The 19,351-nt window shown below is 37.8% G+C and overlaps 1 protein-coding gene across 1 annotated transcript in view; it reads right to left on the bottom strand.

Moving 5' to 3' along the window:
• The window catches only part of RBKS (ribokinase), a 51,888-nt gene that overhangs the window by 15,307 nt on the left and 17,230 nt on the right, over nt 1-19,351 (bottom strand). The window contains exons 6-7 of the mRNA XM_029965103.1: nt 15,257-15,348; nt 6,034-6,222 (exon numbers count right to left, since the gene is read on the bottom strand). Coding sequence (XP_029820963.1) covers nt 6,034-6,222; nt 15,257-15,348 — 281 coding nt within the window. The remainder of the gene's footprint in view (nt 1-6,033; nt 6,223-15,256; nt 15,349-19,351) is intronic.

Below are 19,351 nucleotides of genomic sequence, written 5' to 3'. Positions count from 1 at the left end.
GAGTTAGAGAACTGTACATCAGACACATTGTCTGCCAAATGCTTCATTTACTACCAGCTGCATTTTTACTTTGTTGGGAGATAGCTGAAATAAAATCACTGTTCTTTGTGCAAACGGCATGCTAAATAATGTACGGCTACAAGATTATTAAATAGCAAAGGCATTTGATAATATTAGAGTCAACCACAAGTCCCACTTCTGCTGATGCACAGAATTTTGAGTAATTAGTCATTGCACAGAGTGTTGTATTTATATCCCCTTGAGCCTCAGACGTTAGGCCACAAAGTCAGGAGACAAAGAATTGCTGTTATTAGGAGGACTGTTTTGGATTTATTTATATTCTAAGGCTTTATTTCAGTGTCCACTTCACTCCTCTGGCTCAGGCTTCCTCCAAACAAGAAGATACAGCTAAGTCAGAGAATTTTTAGTGTAAACCATATTTTTACAGACAAGACCTCGCAACTTCAAGCAGAAGCACTTCAATGAGTTTGCAAAGCCCCCAGAGAAGCACAACTGGCCTGAGGTTATATGACAAGCCTGGGAAAAAGGCCTCCCAGATCCTGTTCTGATCTCTAACAGACTTCTCATGGATTATATGCAACACATTAATAGCAGCTCCAATTTATGGACAGATAAATTGGGATACAAAGAAGACAAGTAGCTCTCCCAAGGATTTACAGCAAGTCTTTTGCAGAGCCTTGGAACTCTTACTCAGTCCTTTGTTCAAATTGCTAAACCACACTGCCTTCTTTAGACCACAGTTGCTGCACAGGCCTGAATACTGTGACATATCTAAAATTATATAGCTATACACTTATATGAGGCTTTATTAAAACAAAGGTTGTGTAACATCTTCGGAGTTCAATACAAAGCTGCTCAGTGAGTAGTCTACTGCTTAAAGAGGCCCTTCATAATTCTCTCCCCTAGTAATAGAGACAGATCTAATATATTGTAGTAAGAATTCTGAAGGAAACAACAATATTCAAACACAAAACATCTGATGACAATTCATATTGTAACAATGAACTTTTCTTTTGCAGAACTGACATAAAAAATAATAACATTTATGATTATGACAGATAGCATGTATTGTCTGTCTCTGAGAATATAGTACAGTGAAGAACTATATAGACTAAATCATACACTCATGACAAATTTCAGGCACAACTGAATAGATTAAATTTTGAATATTATCCTGTCTCCTCAATGAGTTTCCTTTCATAAGTATGGTACCTCAACCTGTGATCCCCTTAGCTTCCCTCAGCAGGTTGTGCACTCTCTATAGTTGAAAAGTACAACCAGAAAATGCTGATACTATAAGAAATTATATGGTAAATTTAATGGCTGTGCTTAGAAATACTGTGAAATTAAACATTCTGGGTTCTCTGTGAGATTTAAAAGGGAGACCATGGACTTCTGTTATTACTAGGGGCATCATTGTGAAAGGGGATTCTAAATTTTCATTTAAATATTGTGTACCCAAGTGTGTACATTTGCCTTTCCAGAAAATACATCCATGCTGAAGCCAGATATGCAGATGGAACAAAAATTAGAAAGTCACCCTAACTGATGCAAGTATATATTCAGCATCTTGATCCAAACTGGGCTCTGGAGCAACACAGGTTACAAAAACTAATCCTAGATTACCTCTCTCCCCAAACTGATCTCCATCCTGTAACCCTGAAATAGGGGAGTGACAGCAGGGCAGCTCTGGCTTGCTTAGTCAGAGAGCAACCCATTTTCCACTAATGCAGGGGAGATTCTGCCACTGCCATCTCTCTGATTTGAAGCACGGATCCTAGACAGGACACCCCAACTTCAACTGCAAGCAGCAACCACAGAGCAAAGTCACAGAGCCAGCAGACACGTTACAGCCTGCCATAGCCACCAACTGCCAGACTGCCCCACTTCCAAAAAAGGCCTGGCACGGATGACCCTCTGAATCCCAGATCCAAGTTCCAAATGTGGAGCTTCAGACAGGCCAAATACCTCTGCAAAACCCACCTGCACACATCAAGCCCTAGGCAGGCCTCTGGCAGTACCTCAGGTGCTTGACTTGGTCCCTAGCTGTCACCTGAAGTGCTCAGCTCCATATGATCCCATAGTGCTTTTTTGCAAAATGGAAGGGAACTAATCTCACTGCTGGCCAAATTCCAGCTTTGAGTAATTACATTCTTCTGACAAATTTTCCTTGGCAGTTTCAATGGAATATAATTAGTAAATGTAAATAGATGTAAATAGTGCTGTAAATTACACTTTGCGTGATTGTCAGAAGCAGAGGGGGAGAGCGAGGGCGAAGGGGCAAAAGGAGCAGAGCTTTGTTCTCTGATATGGGTGATGTTGTGGCCTTCTCTCCCATCAGACACTCTCTCTCATCAGTGTATGTCACTGCCAAGACAGTGTGTTCAGGGCTACTGCAGCAGGATCATCATGTGGCTCATCACACAGATCATCCCCTTCACCTCAAGTACAGTTTTGACATGATGTCATGTCCCACAGCTGTTTGTGAGCATCTGCCATGTTCCACCTCAGCTGTGCTTCTGCTTCAGCAGCAGGCAAACTGCTTCACACACACACATGCAACTGCAAAATGAGCGTACGTGATATTATTGTTTTCTATGAAATGCTTATCAAATTTGTGAATGGTTTGTGAAACCTTCTGCTACCAACAGAAGAAGTGTCATATAAATGGAATTATATAATTATCCTTCACTGCTATTTTAATGCAGCTTCATGTACTATTTTCACCTAGAGTGGAAATAGCTTCTTCCTAAAATAAAGTAAATGCATATACTTAACTCAGTGTAGTCAAGTACATTTAAAAGCAACTATTTAAAGTAATGAAAATAGATTATAATATATACCTGTCTTATGTTAGTACTTTATTATGTGTCAAATGTCTCATGTACAGCATCTGTTTCAAATATAAATTGATATGGCCAGTGGGATTAATTAGATCTTTCTGTCATCCAGAGAATTCAAGGATGATTTTCCAATAATTCACTTATTTTTCTGTTTATTCAAAATTTGCATATAGGAAATAGCTAGCAGAAACTAGTAAAATGAAGGGAAAGTTAATTTTCTTAACAAAAGCTTGTTGCACTATTAAGCTATAAGAGGAGAAACAGATGTTTCAGCTTTACAATACCATGTCTTGCAAAACTTCCCTCTGAACGGCTATTCGTGCTCTACATGTTTTGGACTGTGTATGGAGAGCTCTGCTAACAGTCATGGGAAGCATTGCATACATTACTAAAGCCCACATAAAGATAATTAGTGCTAAAAAAAAGAATCAACAGGCCTTTTTTCCCCCCTTTATAGTATTGATTTAGTGTGGGTGAAAAATGCCAGATTTTAAGTCTTGAAGATTCATGTTCTACCACAGAGTGGGAGATGGAGCCAGCTTTCCCCAGCATTCTGCCAATAAACGCTTAGCTTAACCATCTCTAGGGCTGGGAAGAAGAGCCAGGCTCTATGGTCTATCAACCCTTAGTGCCCCTGATGAACCTGTGGACCTGGAGAATGGGGACCACACAGACTGGGGCAAGGAACTCAAATTTTTAATCTTTGTGGCTGTACCTACCCAGGCATTTTCTTGTTCAAAAATTCTCAAAATTGCAGAAATGACCAGGAGTAAGTATTGAAGCTGCACTGCTGCGGAGAGGACTGTGGGCAGTGCTGCAGTGGTAGCAGCTATGGAAAAATTTATACAATGAAAGAGGCCTTTGAAGCTCATTTTTTATCTTACATGTATATCTCCCAAATGGCAAATTCTGTTTTAATTTAATTTCTGTAACTTTTTGCAAATGCTACGATAGGGTATACACACCATTTACCTCTTTGTCTGGCAATAACTTTATTTTCTGCAGATGTAAACAATATCGACACATCACATAGCCAGATGTGACTGTGCCTGGTCCTTCAAGATGCTGAAGTCAGGGCAGTTTAAGGTAGCAACTTTTTTTTTATTATCAAATGCCATGCTAAGAGCATATACTTGAACAGCTCTGAATACTCTGTGGATAAGTAGCTACTTGGTAAGCCACCTCACAGCTTGCTCCTTCCCCCAAGGAAGGATCTACTGCAGAGAGATGCCCCTGAAGAGAGCAACATGTCCTACTAGAATGTTTAGTATTTATTTTAATAATAGAGCTATCCAGGTTAGTTGAGGATGACATTATTTTGCTAAGTGTTTGTAAGGGTTGCTTTAAAACCACTTGCTTTCAGAAAAGTCATAATCAGGCTAAGCACTTTAAGACTTTTATAATGGAAGGCCAACACATATTTTTTCATTCAGTCTGCAAGAATAAACTGAGCACAGCTGTTTTACTGAAAACAGCCCACTGGTATTTAAGTAGATTAACAAAATTAACTGTGAAAATCCTCTGCTATCTGAAAGCCAATAACCTGTTGGCCACAAGGAGGCAGGGCAAGGATTTAGTACACTCAAAGAAAATGCCTTTATTAAAAGTTAAATTAAAAAAAAAAAAAAAAAGAAAAGAAAAAGAAAAAAATAGAAAATGAGGAGCATTAAATTAGTTCAGTCATGAAACTCTGAACTGCTAGGCAAGATAAAAAGCACTTTTTCATCCACAGTGTGTGGTTTCAGAATTGCTGTTTTATTCCAAGAACAGCAAATATCTTAAGATATGAAACAATAGCTGATCTGGCAGCAATTTTCTTCTTTTGAAGAAGGAGATCACTCATGTTACTTCTTCATCACTTCTGTGTGATGTAGAAGAAAACTCTAAAGCTCAGCTTTGATAGAATTAGTGGATTTACCAACTCAGAGCAAGAAGCCGTACTGCCAGCTTCACAAGATGTTGCTCCCAAGCTAATAAATCCTGCCTCTGGGCAGCTTTAGGAGCTGTGCCTTTTACTCCCTTGGCACTTCTAATTCTAGGCTAAAAGCAAGCAGAGGCTGTTTGGCATCTGTAGCGCCCTACCAAGAACCTTATGCACAGTACACTACAGTGATACCTCCCTCCCTTAACTAGAACTTGAAGACATTCCAAAATTAGCACTAACTCGAAGTCAAACTTCTAAATGACAGAAGGGCAAAAGAGGAAAATAAAGCCATAGTATCTCTATTTCACAATTAAATTGAAAACTATCATATTTAAAATGAAACAACGCTTTCCACGGCATTAGCATATCACAGTTCAAATCTATGAGTGATCTTCTGGTTGAGATGAAGTGACTTTACTCTTGGCTCTGCCACTGCATGCTACTGATCTAGGTAATTTTGGTCTCTTATGCCTCTGTTTCCTCATCTTTTATGCAGTTGCCTTTCTTCTTTGTGAATCAGTATGAGGTCCATGGATAAAAAACATGCTACAAGAACTAGTCATTATTAATGCAATTCAGATATGGAATGCACCAGATGGTAAAATCTCCAGGATTTTAATGAACTATTGTAACAGAACATATGTAATATGACGTTATTATAACAGGCATTTAAATGTATAGTTAGTACATACAACGTGACCTGTGCTGCTCTCAGTAACTCCACTGGAATTATTTTGGATTTATGTCAGATAATACTAGGAACACAAAGTAGCCCCATATGTGCAATGTGGTAAGGTTTTCATAGTAATGTTATCTTAACTATTGCCTGTCCTGTTTTTATCTGTATCTATCATTTAGTTCTGAGCAGGAAATTAAAAAAAAGTACCTAATGTCAAAGACTAAAATGCCTCTGACCAAGTATTTGACTGGGCAAAGGTGAAAAAATAGGACTGCAGCTCAAGCCACTGGCATCAGACATTACAGTCAGAGACAGGTACTTACTTCAGTAAAGGAGGGACATAAAGACACCATCAGTATGTATAATTCTAGCTCATCTAAAATACAGACTATAAAACTCAAGTGAACTGACACTTAATACATGAGAGGCTGGAAGCAAGATATCAATTTCACATCATAAATTAGCCTTTGTGCTAGTGCCCAAAGATTTGGCTGATTACTCATTGCTTTCCCTTAGTGCTTAAGCAGTCTTTTCCAAAGCAAGACAGTTAAACCACAAAAACGTACCGTAGTGTCCACAGCCCTGACCTTCCCAGCAGGAACGTGCTTTGGAATGGGTTCTTCTACTGATATCATCATGCAGCCTTCTGCTCCAAGAGTAACAATTACAAGCTTACACCCTCTTTCTAACAGCATGCGTCCCACCTTTTCAGCATCTTCAAGGTTGCCAACTGGGATGCCCGTTAAAATTTCTGCCTGGAAAACAACCCACGCAAATGAAAATCATAATCTGACAGCATTCATTTTTGGACAACAGTTGCACTTGAAAACAGTATTTAATATCTTTTTAAAATGTGTATTGTAGGATGATCATGAAACCACTTTCTATGCTGTTATTTGAATATGTCTTGCTACTCATTGGAAACCAGCATGCATTTCAGGTGCAGCAGACTAATGGAGAGCAGCCTATGCAGAGATGCAGGAGGCACGGGTTCTGTTTCAGCTTCTACAACTTACCTGGCATACAACCCTTAGTAAAATCACATTTCTCCCACATGCCTCAGTTTTTATATCTGTGAAATGGACACAATGACACAGTCTTGGCAAAAGCACTTTGTGGTCTAATGTGAAAAATGTTACAAGGCAACTTGGTCACTACTGTTGAGGGATATTTATCTCCAAGTGAGAAACTTTTTAAATACTTTTTAAAATTCTCAGTGTTAAACCAGAAGGGGAAATTCTCTTTAAGGAAAAAAAAAATTGCTCAATTTTGACCACTTTGTTTAGTTTTATATACATTTTTTGATGAGAATACCTAAAATTTATCTGTCTTTACTAAATTTTGTCTTACTACAAGGTTGCTGCTGGATCCTGAAGAATGCAGTTTGAAGTATTTCCAGATAGCTGCCTTGTAGCTGAACATAACTTCCACACTCTTAGGGCTTATTTTCAGTGGAAAACTTACTTTGGAACCTCTTCAGTAGCTAATCTCCTGACCTCTGCTACACGAGCAGCTCAACTTCTTGGGAAACAGCTGCTGAAATGTTTCAAACTACCTTCCTCTGCCTGACTGAAATTTGAATTCAGTGCACATACTTCTTGATGTAACAAACCGTAAACTACAGTGATTAAACAACTGCTTCATGGAGCACAGGCCATGCCTGTAGTAAAGAGAGGGAGAGCAGACAGCTGGGGACAGGAACTACTACAGCCATCTACAAGCAAACCGCCCCCAGCTGTGAGTCAGTGCCTGCTCACCACTGTCATTTCCTGAGTTTCAGCCTGACCCAGGCGAGAGCAGCCACCCTTAGGCTCTGAAGGGCCAGATTGTGCCAACACACTCCCTAGAGTTTATCATATCACTAGCAGAGGACTTACTGGTTTTAATTTTCAAACTTCTATGACTAAGTTCTGCAGTCCCTACTTAGACAAATGCACAATGATTTCTAGCATTGTTGATCTGATCACTATGAGAGGGAGGCTGCTGTGGCAGGACTTGATGGGTAAACTCGTGGGTTGCAAGGGCAAGGTGTGGTTAACATGTACATAGAATTTAAAACTACTTTTTTTAACCACACTGATCCCAGACAAGAATATACTAAGCTTTAAATTATAAGAAGGCACCTAAACCTATCCAATTTTCTCTCTGGCATGTCACCATGCTACTCAAACTTCTCTTGCAGTATGAACTATTTAAGCAAATTAAACATATTTCAGTCTTTAAAAGGCTATAAAAGTATTTAAAAATAAGAAAACTAGTTTTCAAAATGTATCTCAAAACCTTTTGAACGTATCTTTTTGCAAGGTTTGCAAGGAGTTAATACACCAATAATGTTTTTGGAGTAACTAAGGATAGATGATAAATAGTATTAAAATATATACATAATCTATTCAGGCATTTAAAGAGTCTGTGTCTCTTCATGAATTTTGAGATCTCTGGAGCAGGAATTAAGCATTCCTGTATTCAAAACACCTAGTACATCATGTTACAAGAATAAAAATGGATTAACACAAATCCTTGAATGAAACTGGGAAGCAGTGTACTTTATGAAGGGCAATAATTCCAAACATTCTACCTATGCTGCAGTCTCCAGGATGAAAGTGGATTTGGTTTTGGCAGAGAAACAGTAAACCTAATATGGGTTTACTTACCTGGTATACTTCTGTAGTTCATGAGTAAAGTAAATGAAGTATTTAAATACAATATTCTTCCTAATGAAATGCACATCCTGTATGCTTAGCATTAAGACTGTACTCCTCTTTGTGCTTCCTATATCCCAAGTCAACAGGATTTTTTGCTTGAGTAGAGAAAGAACTGTTCCGGGACTGATATGTGAAAGGTTTTGCAGAAATCTTTCTTTTCATCTTTACACTGCTTATACCAATAAATAAAATTTTTTTGAACAGACAGAGTCTGTATAAAAGTAGATCTTCGGCTGCTTGAAACCACTATCATCTAACTCATCTACAGCAGGATGGTAAAACTAAAAAACACTGGAACAAGCTGTAAGAATCATAAAAGTAGCAGAAGCCAGACAGATTCTGTGCCAATAATTAGAGATTGAGATAAATGTCAACTGATGCTAAATACTATGGTGAAATTTTAAGTTCCTCCCTTCAGCAGAATCTTATTTAAAAAACAAACTGTGGTACAATTGAAGGAAATAACTAATGGTTATGTAAAGAAAAAATTAAATAACAATACTAAAAGCCCAATGTGGACATTTGCCATATACTGTACAAAAGAGCAGCAAATTAAGAATTTTGTTTTTCTGCAACTAGTCTCATAAAACTACTCAGTCAAATGGACCTAATAAAGCAAGACAACATTCCACACAACTGCTGTCAGAATAAACCTATGATGGATATTATATAACTAATCTACACAGAATTTTCACAATTTTGTTTACAAGAGTGGTAGAAAAATTTAACTAAAGCTTTTAATTTCATTGATATGAAGATTGTTGGCCACAGTTCTCACTAATCTTAGTTAACACTCCATCTCTCTTTATACTGCAGAGTCTAGTCATGGTAAGTTGACACAAACCAGAACTGCTACAGAAAAAAAAAATGGCCCTGATTTTTCCCTTCCACTCCTGTCAACATGGCCCATTCTCCTGTGCCAGCACAGCCATTTGTGTGGCCTGGAAACAAACTGGATGTCAAGGCAGATCTGTGTTAAAATTAACACCACCCCCAGTACCACACCACCACCAAAAGTTAATCCAAAACAATGAACTTCTTTCAACAGCAGTACTAGTTTACACTGCCTAAAAGTGAGAATGATCCCAGCATATGAACATTTGCCAATTGTTCCTAAGTGTGGTGCATTTGGGGCATCCTATGGCTTACACAGCCACTTTCGTGGAGATGTTCTGGGTCCTCTGCTTGGCATTCACAAGACCAAATCTGTAGCATCATATCTAGTTTTGGGATCTCTGGCACAAGTAAGACACTGACATTCCACAGCATGCTGCAATGGAAGGTCATCAAGACAGTCAGGTAACCAGAGACCAGGACAATCAGGTGACCAGAGACAAGAGGAGGCTGGGAGAAGCAGGATTGTTCAGCCTTAAAAACTCATGGCTAAGGGGAGATTTTATTGCTGTCTGCAGGAATTTAATAGGTGGGTAGAGAGAAAAGGAAGCCAGAGTCTTCTTGAAGATGCACAGGGATAGGGCTAGAGACAACAAGCACAGACTGGAACACGGGAAATTCCAGTATTAGGACAAGCTTTTTCACCAAAGGGTGATGAAGCAGTGGAACAAGTGCCCAGAGGTCATGAAGTCTCCAACCTCAGAGATCCAGAACTTGACTGGACAAAGTCCTGAGCAATCTGACCTCAACTGGCCATGTTTCACCGCGGTGTTGGACTAGAGACATCCAGAGGTCTGTTCCTAACCTCTGCAACCCTATGATCCTCAGCAAATCTAAACTGGTGAAATAACAAGAAGTGTTAATTCTTTGGGGAGCAATCTATCATTTGGCCTGTTTTTTGTACACCTAACACAATAACAACTTTGCAAGTGTTGCCAGGAACTGCTGGAAGAATAATAATAAATAATAACAGGGAAACTGTTCCAGTTTTAAGGTTAATCCATCTAAAACTACATATGATAATTTAAAATATTTTTAATTTCAAATATTTAAGCACAGCAAGCCAGTTGGCTACAAACTTGGCTCGTACCTTAGGAGATTTCTTTGAGAATGACAAAATAAGAACTCAATCTCATTAATTCTAACACATGTGAACAGTCCCAGAGAAGCAGTACAATAGATTTGGTGTATAACCAATTGCAAGATCAGGCCACAAGCCAAGCTAGTTCCAGTTGTTTCAAATTATAAAATTTTTACGTACATACAGGCAGAAATACTTATCGTACTAGAATAATTAAAAGCTGATTGAAATGAATTAGCCTGAAGCTATTCCCTTCTCTCCCAAAAGTAACATCTTTCATTTTAGACTAAATAGGGGAAATTTCATAGTTTCCAGTGACTGATAAAATCAGGGTTAGAACAAAGTTGGAATTAAAATATACTGTGAATTGCTGGCTACTTCTTTGTAATGGCAGAATAGTAGTTCTCCATTACTTAAAAGAGAAAAGGCAAATTCAAGAGATATTATGAAATACTTTATTTATAATACTTTGTAAAAGGACCTGTTTTTGTTTTGACTACTAGAGATATCAATTATATTTTCTTTAAAAAGATTATCCTTAGTATTAATCTCTCTATACTAATAAACAGTATCTTAAATGTCCTTATCCCAGTCTACAGATATAGTTTTAAAAACCTGATATTTTCTGAATCTTCCAAAAGTCAATATTGTCTCTTGATTTTGGACATACTAATAAAAATTTACCTTACTAATATTTCTTCCAAAAAAATGATCTAGCTTCTGGTAATAGACAGTAACACTTAAAAAGAAACAGTAGGAAAGTATCTATTTTTCTTTATTATTTTTGTATATCTTGCAGTGTTATTTAACAAAATTAGCAATTCACTTACATTTAGTTGTGCTGCTTTCTACTGCTGAAACTCCAAAGTATTTTGCTACCATTTAATTAAATCTTTGCTAGGCCGCCTTTATGTTACAAACCTGATACCTACTTTACACTGGGGAAAAAGCAGTTCCCAGTTTTGCATTAAAAACAGTTTGACAAACTTAGTCATTTACTGCAACTGTTTAGGAGTTTTCCTTCTCCTGAAGGGCTCCTCAGTATTCTTTGAATGGAGAAGCAGCTTTCTTCAAAACATTTAGGATCAAATTGAAATCGCTGATGTGCAATGTATTTTGGTTCCTAACCTGCAAGGCTGTGTAACTGCATGCACACACTAACTAAGAAAAACAAGACATGAACTGTATTGACATTGTGGTTATGCCTAGAGCCATCTGCAGCAAGGAATCACACAAATACGTGGGAAAAAAATGGTAAGTATTCCAAAGAGCTCATCTTGTAGAAGGTTGTCTCGTTTTCAACATTTATAGATGACTGAAAAGAACAACCATTAGTTTTCACCAAGATGACATTGGATACATTTATTTTTCATTAGAAGAATTAAGGGAATGGAGAACTAGCACATTCCTGCACAAACCTCGGGGATTAGGCTGTGCTACATCTGGGAATTAACAAACTAGTCTCAACAAGTTTGATCTTTCTGGGAAAAGATAAAACTGAACTACAGGCTAAGCAAAGAAAGAGCTGATAACCTTGCAAGATTTGTTCTGACTTTTTTTTTTCAGGAACCACATAAAAAGAAAGTAATGTCAGACATAAAGAAAATTGTTATTGCAACAAGCAAGAGTGAAAAGAACAGCTTGTGAAGAGCCTTTTAGACAAACTAATGGTAGATAATTCACTGATAGAGTAATTCTGTTTGCTTCTCTCCAGCACATAAATCCATAAGAACAAGCTGTGCTGTTATACCAGATACCACATGTGATTTCATTAAATCCTAAAGCATTTAATGAAGGATGGAGTATAAAGTGTTGATGTTGTATTTGATATGTGCATGTTTGGCAACCGACATCCCATGGCTGACACTACAGCTGACACATTTAAACTTCTATTCCTTGACAAAGGCATTGCAGATAAACCCCCCTGACCTTCATGGCTGTAAATAACAGAAACTTCTGATTCAGTAATAATTCAGCTCATCACAAGGACTACCCCCTTTTTCTCATCTTTAATAATAGAAACACTCCACACAGTGTATGAGATGTCTCAAGCTAAATGGCTGGTGTTCTGTTCTATAGCCAACACAATTTCTGTTTCAAACATACTGTTCACATATTATCTGCAAACCATAGGATTTTATAATTTAAAAGTAGTTCTTGGTGAACAACAAAGATAGGGACATTTTGGTAAAACTGTGACAAATAGTTGTAAATGTAAATTACTAAGAAATGCAAACCAATCAATTAAAAAAAAGTCTGTGTAAACTTAATCTTGTCTTAGCACACACATGTGCTAAAAAGAATGTCTTAGAAGCAGTTGAACTGGGTAGCTCTAAAGAGTTCAGCTGTAAACCCAGGATGGTTTATTAACTATTTAAAATACTTACTGAAGATAAAGAAGAAATACACAATTTTTTTTTTCTGGTAATACCTAAAAATACCAAATAAAAAATAAAAGATCCCAAAAGGTGTAAGGTAGGAACATAAACAGGATTTTGGCTAGAAGTAAGCTATTTGAGACGTAGAAATTACAAGCAGAAGGGGCAATGGAGCTGGAACAGAACATCTCAGGAAAGCAGTTGTAAGCAGGGCATTCAATAATTCAGCCAAAGAGAATAATAATTTTAAAAAATCCAAAAGAATGACCATTTTCTCAGAGCAAAGGTCCATCTTATCCAAATGCTCTTTTATAACTGTGACTGCCAGTAGATACTGAGGGAAATTAAAAAAAAAAAAAGTAAAAAGATCTTTTCCCTATATATGTTTGGGATCATTAAAGTCTTCAGTACCCTCTGATTTAAGAAGATGAAGGAAATGCATATCTAGTTAGTTGAATGGATAAAGCTGAAAAAATTAGAATTATCTTTAGGATTTGTAGAATCAACTTGTTGCTTTTAAGTGCCATACAGAGATGCGACTGGTAACCTTTATTTGGGTATGTAAACATTTATCTCCATATCAAACTTCTCGAGTGTATTCATTACAAAGATCTGAAATTAAAGCAAGTCATGAAAGAAAACAGAAAACAGATGGCATATGAACATAAAACAATTACTAAAAAAACAACTTTCAAACTTGTGACATAAGAAAACCAAATGCTTCATTTTCCTCTTTTCTCAGCAAAAAGAAAGAAACAATGGCAATAGTTCATCCCTAAAAATCAGTTCAATACAAGTCAGACACACAGAGAGCATGAAATCAAACAAAATTGATTATTACACTCATGCTAACATAATTGATTTCAATGCAAAGTTTGAAAAGGTTATTGTTAAAAGCAAAGGTACTTATGTGCCATTCTTGTTCTCAGGATAGGAATACTACACTTGGATCTGTGCTGCCATGATACGGTTGGCAGGAACTTCTATAGGTCTAGCATTTCCATAAATTCAGAAGAGATGAGTTTCATCAACAGTAGGGAGTATATTTCTGTGCCTGACTTGCTTACAGTGATCCCAGCTATCTTCACATGGTAATTATTTTTTAAAAGAAAATAGCAGAAAAGAACGCAAACTGTACCCCCAGCTCTGCAGGAAAGGCAGATGAGTGAGCAGGGATCTATTATAATTATACACCTGTATTTCTTGTTCTCCAAATAGAAGTAATTTTCTTTTCTCCATGTGGTGGTAATAATAATAATGCACCCTGGCTCCAGCAAACTACACTTCTCTAAGAATGTCTCTTTCAAGACTGTCCTCTAGCAATAAAATACAACAAAGGGAAAACTTTAACATGTGTGCTGCAAAGAGCAATGAGAGAAAAGTCAGGAATAGACAAGAAATTAAAAACAAAGTTTTGCTTCTAACATATGGGAGATAAGTTTTCACAGGGGAAAAGAAATTAACTAGTGGCATTATGAAAAAAGCAAACAAAAAATGACATTTACTAAATATTGGGAGAGTAGGGGTGTCCTCTTCATCACATAGAATTGAGTTCGGATAGCTGTTGGACAGTGTCTGAGTTGCAAATTGTGTCACTGCCAGTAATCCTGGAAACTTTGGCTTCCAGAGACTTGAAGAGCCACGGTATCTCTCACCTTGCTGTTTTGCTAATTCCTGAATTCTCTGTAGTATCTGAGCATGGCAGACACATAATAAAACATTCCAGAACAAAATTCAGATGTTCTTTTGGGTTACTTAGACTGACTCTTAAATGTTAGAAGACTCGTGGACTGGGAACTTCTGATAGGGTTTGTCATGGGGTTTAACGGAAGTTTCAAAAGAGGGTAATTGAGTCTTGAAGAGCTTTCTCTGACTGACATTGTCATCAGACAAAAAGTGCTGTAAGTAAGCAGGGCCATGTTTTTCTCTTAGCTCTTTGCCCTACCTTCCACCCAAAGGTATCATGTTCATTGAAGAAATCACGTTTCTTGTAGATAACTAAACTATGACCAAGGCATGTCTGCTATCCACTAGGTTACTTCTCCTACATTCCTGTTTATATAAAGAGAGGGTGAGGGGAAGGAACACAGCATGCCTAATGCTAGTAAATAGGAAATTTAAACAAAGGGCTCATGAGATGAGCTTAATTTGTCTCTTGTGACAAAAATAATTTCCTTTGGGAGAAATAACACACTTGAATTAGAAGAGAGAGGGAAAGGAGGGGAAAAAAACCCTCAAAACAGAAAACATACAGTTGAAGGCCAGAAAATAGATTCACTGGAAACAGATCTGACAGGAAGAGGCATATGAAGCTACTATTAACCATCAAGTGCAGCATGCGTGCATCACCTCCTGGCAAGAGAGTTTAAAACTGTCAAAACACTATGGCTAGTGCATTCCTGCTAATCATATCAAGGGACTATTTTAATATTTACCACTCATTGATAACATTTTAAAAGTGTTCTTTCATGGATCCGTTTTTCTGATCTACTTGTAAGAAGGTTTAGACCCAACTTTCCTGCTGCAGACAACTAATTTAATTTTGAGTGCAAGCTAAAGGTATTCTAGAACACCCCTCTTTGTTGTTTATATCAGAAATCAAATCTGTCACCTCCAAAAGTCCTATGTAAGAGGAGCATGGCTCAATTTTCCTGTTCCCTATGCTGCATTTCTAAGAGTATCTCTCTGATATTTTACTGCTTAAGACTCCTTTAATATGAGATATGACCATTACCTCAGTTTCATTGCAGCAGAAGATATCAGAATAGATATAAAACTGTGGATCTAGGTCAGCAAGGGCTGGAGCTGGATTAAATAAAGTCTTTACTGGAAAAAGAAAAAAAAGAAAAAGAAAGTCTAAATTTGTAGCGGTTTAGATTCGTAAATCATCACTTGAAACACCATTGTGTTTAATTCACGGCCCCCAGTGTTTATTATTAACATACAAATTATTCTCAGTTTCCATGTCCTCATTTTATACAACTGCTAAAACCTTTATTTATATTGAAGTTCCATTCTAATTCATGTGCAGGCACCTGTAATGATGGGAATGTGACAGAAGAGTAACAGAAAAAATAGCCAAGAAATTATTAAATTAAAAAAAGAGAGAAAAAAATCCTTAAACAGTCATGCAATTTGTTTAACTGATGGTGCTTCTTCCAGGATATTAATAAGTTTTACAAGAACTGATTTAGTTCTAGAATTTTTTCAGCGTGGTTATCTTAGTTCTGTACGTGAAGAATCATGGGTTATGGAGTAATGAAGGGCATGTCCAGACAAGGAGTTAAACATGCTTCTGAATGTGTTACCTAACTTGTTCAAACTGCCACATTATAAAACTGTAGCGTAGACAAGGCACTGTATATTTTTAATATGCTATCTGGCTGAGCCAGACCTAAACTTAACACATGGTAGAATATGTTAGTTAACCTAACTTTAAAGAGTAGTAGCCTAAGGCCCCTTGTAACAGCAGAAAAGGTTTGTCATGAGGACAGTGTAAGTGACTTACTCACTGCTAACACAGGAAGTCTGCAGCCTTGGATTCTCACTTTGCCAATTTTATGATTAATACTTGTGTCTTAACCACAAGGCCATCATTTTTAAATAAAGCACACACTTACTTCAGAAATATTCCTTATAGTAACTGACCAAATCTTCCAATTTAGATGCATATATTTTCAGTCCTAAACACATATTTAGACTGTAAGCTATATCACATAATTGTCAGACATCCTGAATGCTTCTGAATCTCAGTTAATGCCCTAAAAGACAAAGATGCTCAGAGACTTCCAAAATCTGAGTACCAAGAAGTTTACAAGTTAGGTGATCAATACTCTGCAAGTTTTAGCCCTTGACTGTACAACTTTATCATGCCCCTCTACCTGCCTCGTTTAAAAGAGTATTAAAGTGACAAAGACTTGTACTCAGAAGTTGGAAAATGCCAGGATTAGAAACTCCAATGAAATCTTAATTTGGCTCCCTTATATTATTACAATACAGTATGTATTATAATAAACTCTTTAATTATATGATCACATACCACTGAAAAACAGCATGTGATCACATAATTAAAGACTGCAACATAATACATATGCAGAAAGGAGACAAATTAAGGTTTCACAGGCAACCTTAACTCTTGCATTTCCTATTTTCTGAACTGCAACCCTAATAAAGTTTTCTAAAACACAAATCTTTAAGGTATACTTTCCTAGGTAAAACAAACTAACAGCATACACTGGAAAACAAACTCTGTCATGTGGTATCATCCCAACACATACACGGGTCAGGAGCAGCACTGGAAGTGTTCCAACTTGGGTTTTAAGTAATACTCATCATGAACAGGGTATAATATACTACTACTAGTTTTCTCCCATATTTAATATCTGCTGAGCAGAGGAGATAGAGGAACCTTAAAATCTTCTTTCAGGCTGTGAAGAAGAGGGTGCTCTGTTTGGTTCTCCTGAGGAACACCAAATTTTCTGCCCAAAATCTTTCATAGAATTACAGAATCATACAATGGCCTGGGTGTTGGACGGCCATTCCCCTTTGTCCTGTCACTCCATGTTCTTGTTAAAAGTTTCTTTCCATCTTTTTTGTAGGCTCCCTTCAGGTACTGGAAGGCTGCAATTAGGTCACCCCAAAGCTTTCCCTTTTCCAGGCTGACCAATCCCAGTTCTCTTAGCCTTTCCTCATAGGAGAGGTGCTCCATTCCTCTAATAATCTTGGAGGCTCTTCTCTGGACTCAGTCCAACAGGTCAATGTCCTTCCTGTTCTAAGGACCCCAGAGATGGACACAGTACTCCAGGTGAGGTCTCACCAGAGCACAGTAGAGAGGCAGAATTACATCCCTTGCCCTGCTGGCCATGCTGCTTTGGATGCAGACCAGAACACGACTGGCTTTCTGGCCTGCAAGCACACACTGCTGTGTCATGTCCAGTCTCTCATCCACCAGCACCCCCAGAGCTGCTCTTGGTCTGTTCATCCCCCAGCCTGTGCTGATACTGGGGTTGCCCTGACCCAGGTGCAGCACCTTGCACTTGGTCTTGTTAAATCACATGCGATTCCCATGGGCCTACTTCTTGAGCTTATACACTTCTCTCCCTTTTCCAAGATTCATTCTCCTCACCTACTTTTTGTCTTTATGCCTCCTTGCATAGGAACTATGCAATTGTAACCTTTTACACTCAAATTTCACATTGTATCACTTTACACCCCCTCTCTGCTTTCTGATTCCCACTTCCAGTGCCCACAGCCTACTCCCTGCCTCTATACCCATATTCCAATCTCTATTCAACAAATCCTCATCTTTGTTCCAATTTTGTTCCCCTTTCAGCTTCTCCCTTCCTTCTTCCTCTGCCACCCCCAAAAATCAAGCAAATCCCTCCTACATTTACCTTGTCTGAAATCTACTCTCCCTCCCCAGCATTCCCGTCCGGCTTTGTCTTTTCTGTATTTAAATCAAGCAAGCTCCTGCTCTGTGCTTCCTCAGTCTAAAACAGATCTTTAACAGTATAAAAGAAGTTGCCTAAAACCAGATTCAGGAATTACACTGCAATTTATGCTGCCCAAATGGACAACTACCTGTGTGGACAGACTCTTGGGAGAAGCTAGCTGTGAAGACCTTAACAATTTTGTGAAGTCTGTGTGAGAGGTACTTATTTTCCAAAGGCAGATAATACAGTTAAAATCATGTAGGTTTATGTACCATCATAAAGGTTTAGCTTTAAAAGAAAGCTCCCTTGCTATCAAGTCTAAAGTAAATTTTAAGGTAGCCAGTATCCAAAATTTAAAGGAGGTAGGGTGGGAGGCATTTTCCATTGCTTGGTTTCCGCAGCCACAGTACTTTGGCAGAAATCACAAAGAGTTTAATGACAAACAAACAGTTGATATGAAAAATTGCAGCCCAAGATAAAAAAGTTGAAGAATCTGAAAAATAGATCCTTTACTTGCAAGTGACATGGAATCTTAATAACTGAGGCTGCTTCCAGCTCATTCTTCACTAAAGTACTAATAGGCTATATGAATATGCCACTCGTATGGCATTATCGGCCATCTTTAAAGGAGTCTGTCTTTACAGAAGCCCAAAAACTATTTTACAGACTTTGATATACAATAACATTTTGCCCATCAGTGAAGTGATCCCCCCCTTGGAAGCAGCAGCAGCTTCTCACCATCAGCCACTAAAACCCTCTACTAGTCCAGTCAGATTTCCACTACAGTTTATACCTACTTTACAATCCTTCCTCCCTTCCTTCCTTCCATCCTTGAGCCATGAGATGTCTCTCTCTAGCTTATAGATCCAGATGATGTTCACTGAAGAGAACCAAAGAGTTCTTGCTTGTGTGATCATATTCTTTCTCGCTTTTGTTTATTTCTTTCAGTAAGAATGAAGAAAAACAAGCAAAAAACCCATTGAAACAGAGGTTTGAGGCATCTGGATATGCATCTGTTTTAAACAAAAATAGTCAAGTGCACATTCTAACATGCAGTACTACATTATACATGAGGCTATTGCAGGCTAAAAGAAGGGAAACTACATTAAAAATTTACTGTTGGCTACGGATAGATTTTTACAGTGCCACAAACTCAGCTGTTTACTTAGATTTGATGGCACATGCCATTTGACCATGTGTAGCTTATTGCTTTAAAGCAGAAGCAACCAAACTTTCCTGATAGAAGAGCTGCACAATGATAGCATGCTGACAGCACAGAACTATAGCTGGCCCACAGCTGACTACTATCTTTTCTCGATATATTGTGCTGTCTACGGCTGCCAAATGCTTGCATGCCTGTTTCATGTATCAGGTTTGAATTTTTTCAATTGCGTTTA

This window comes from Manacus vitellinus, unplaced genomic scaffold (genome assembly GCF_001715985.3).
Source record: "Manacus vitellinus isolate BGI_N305 unplaced genomic scaffold, ASM171598v3 scaffold_8_pilon, whole genome shotgun sequence".
Lineage (NCBI taxonomy): Eukaryota > Metazoa > Chordata > Aves > Passeriformes > Pipridae > Manacus > Manacus vitellinus.
Note: the sequence above shows the minus strand (reverse complement) of the source record. Positions and strands in the feature narration are given on the sequence as shown.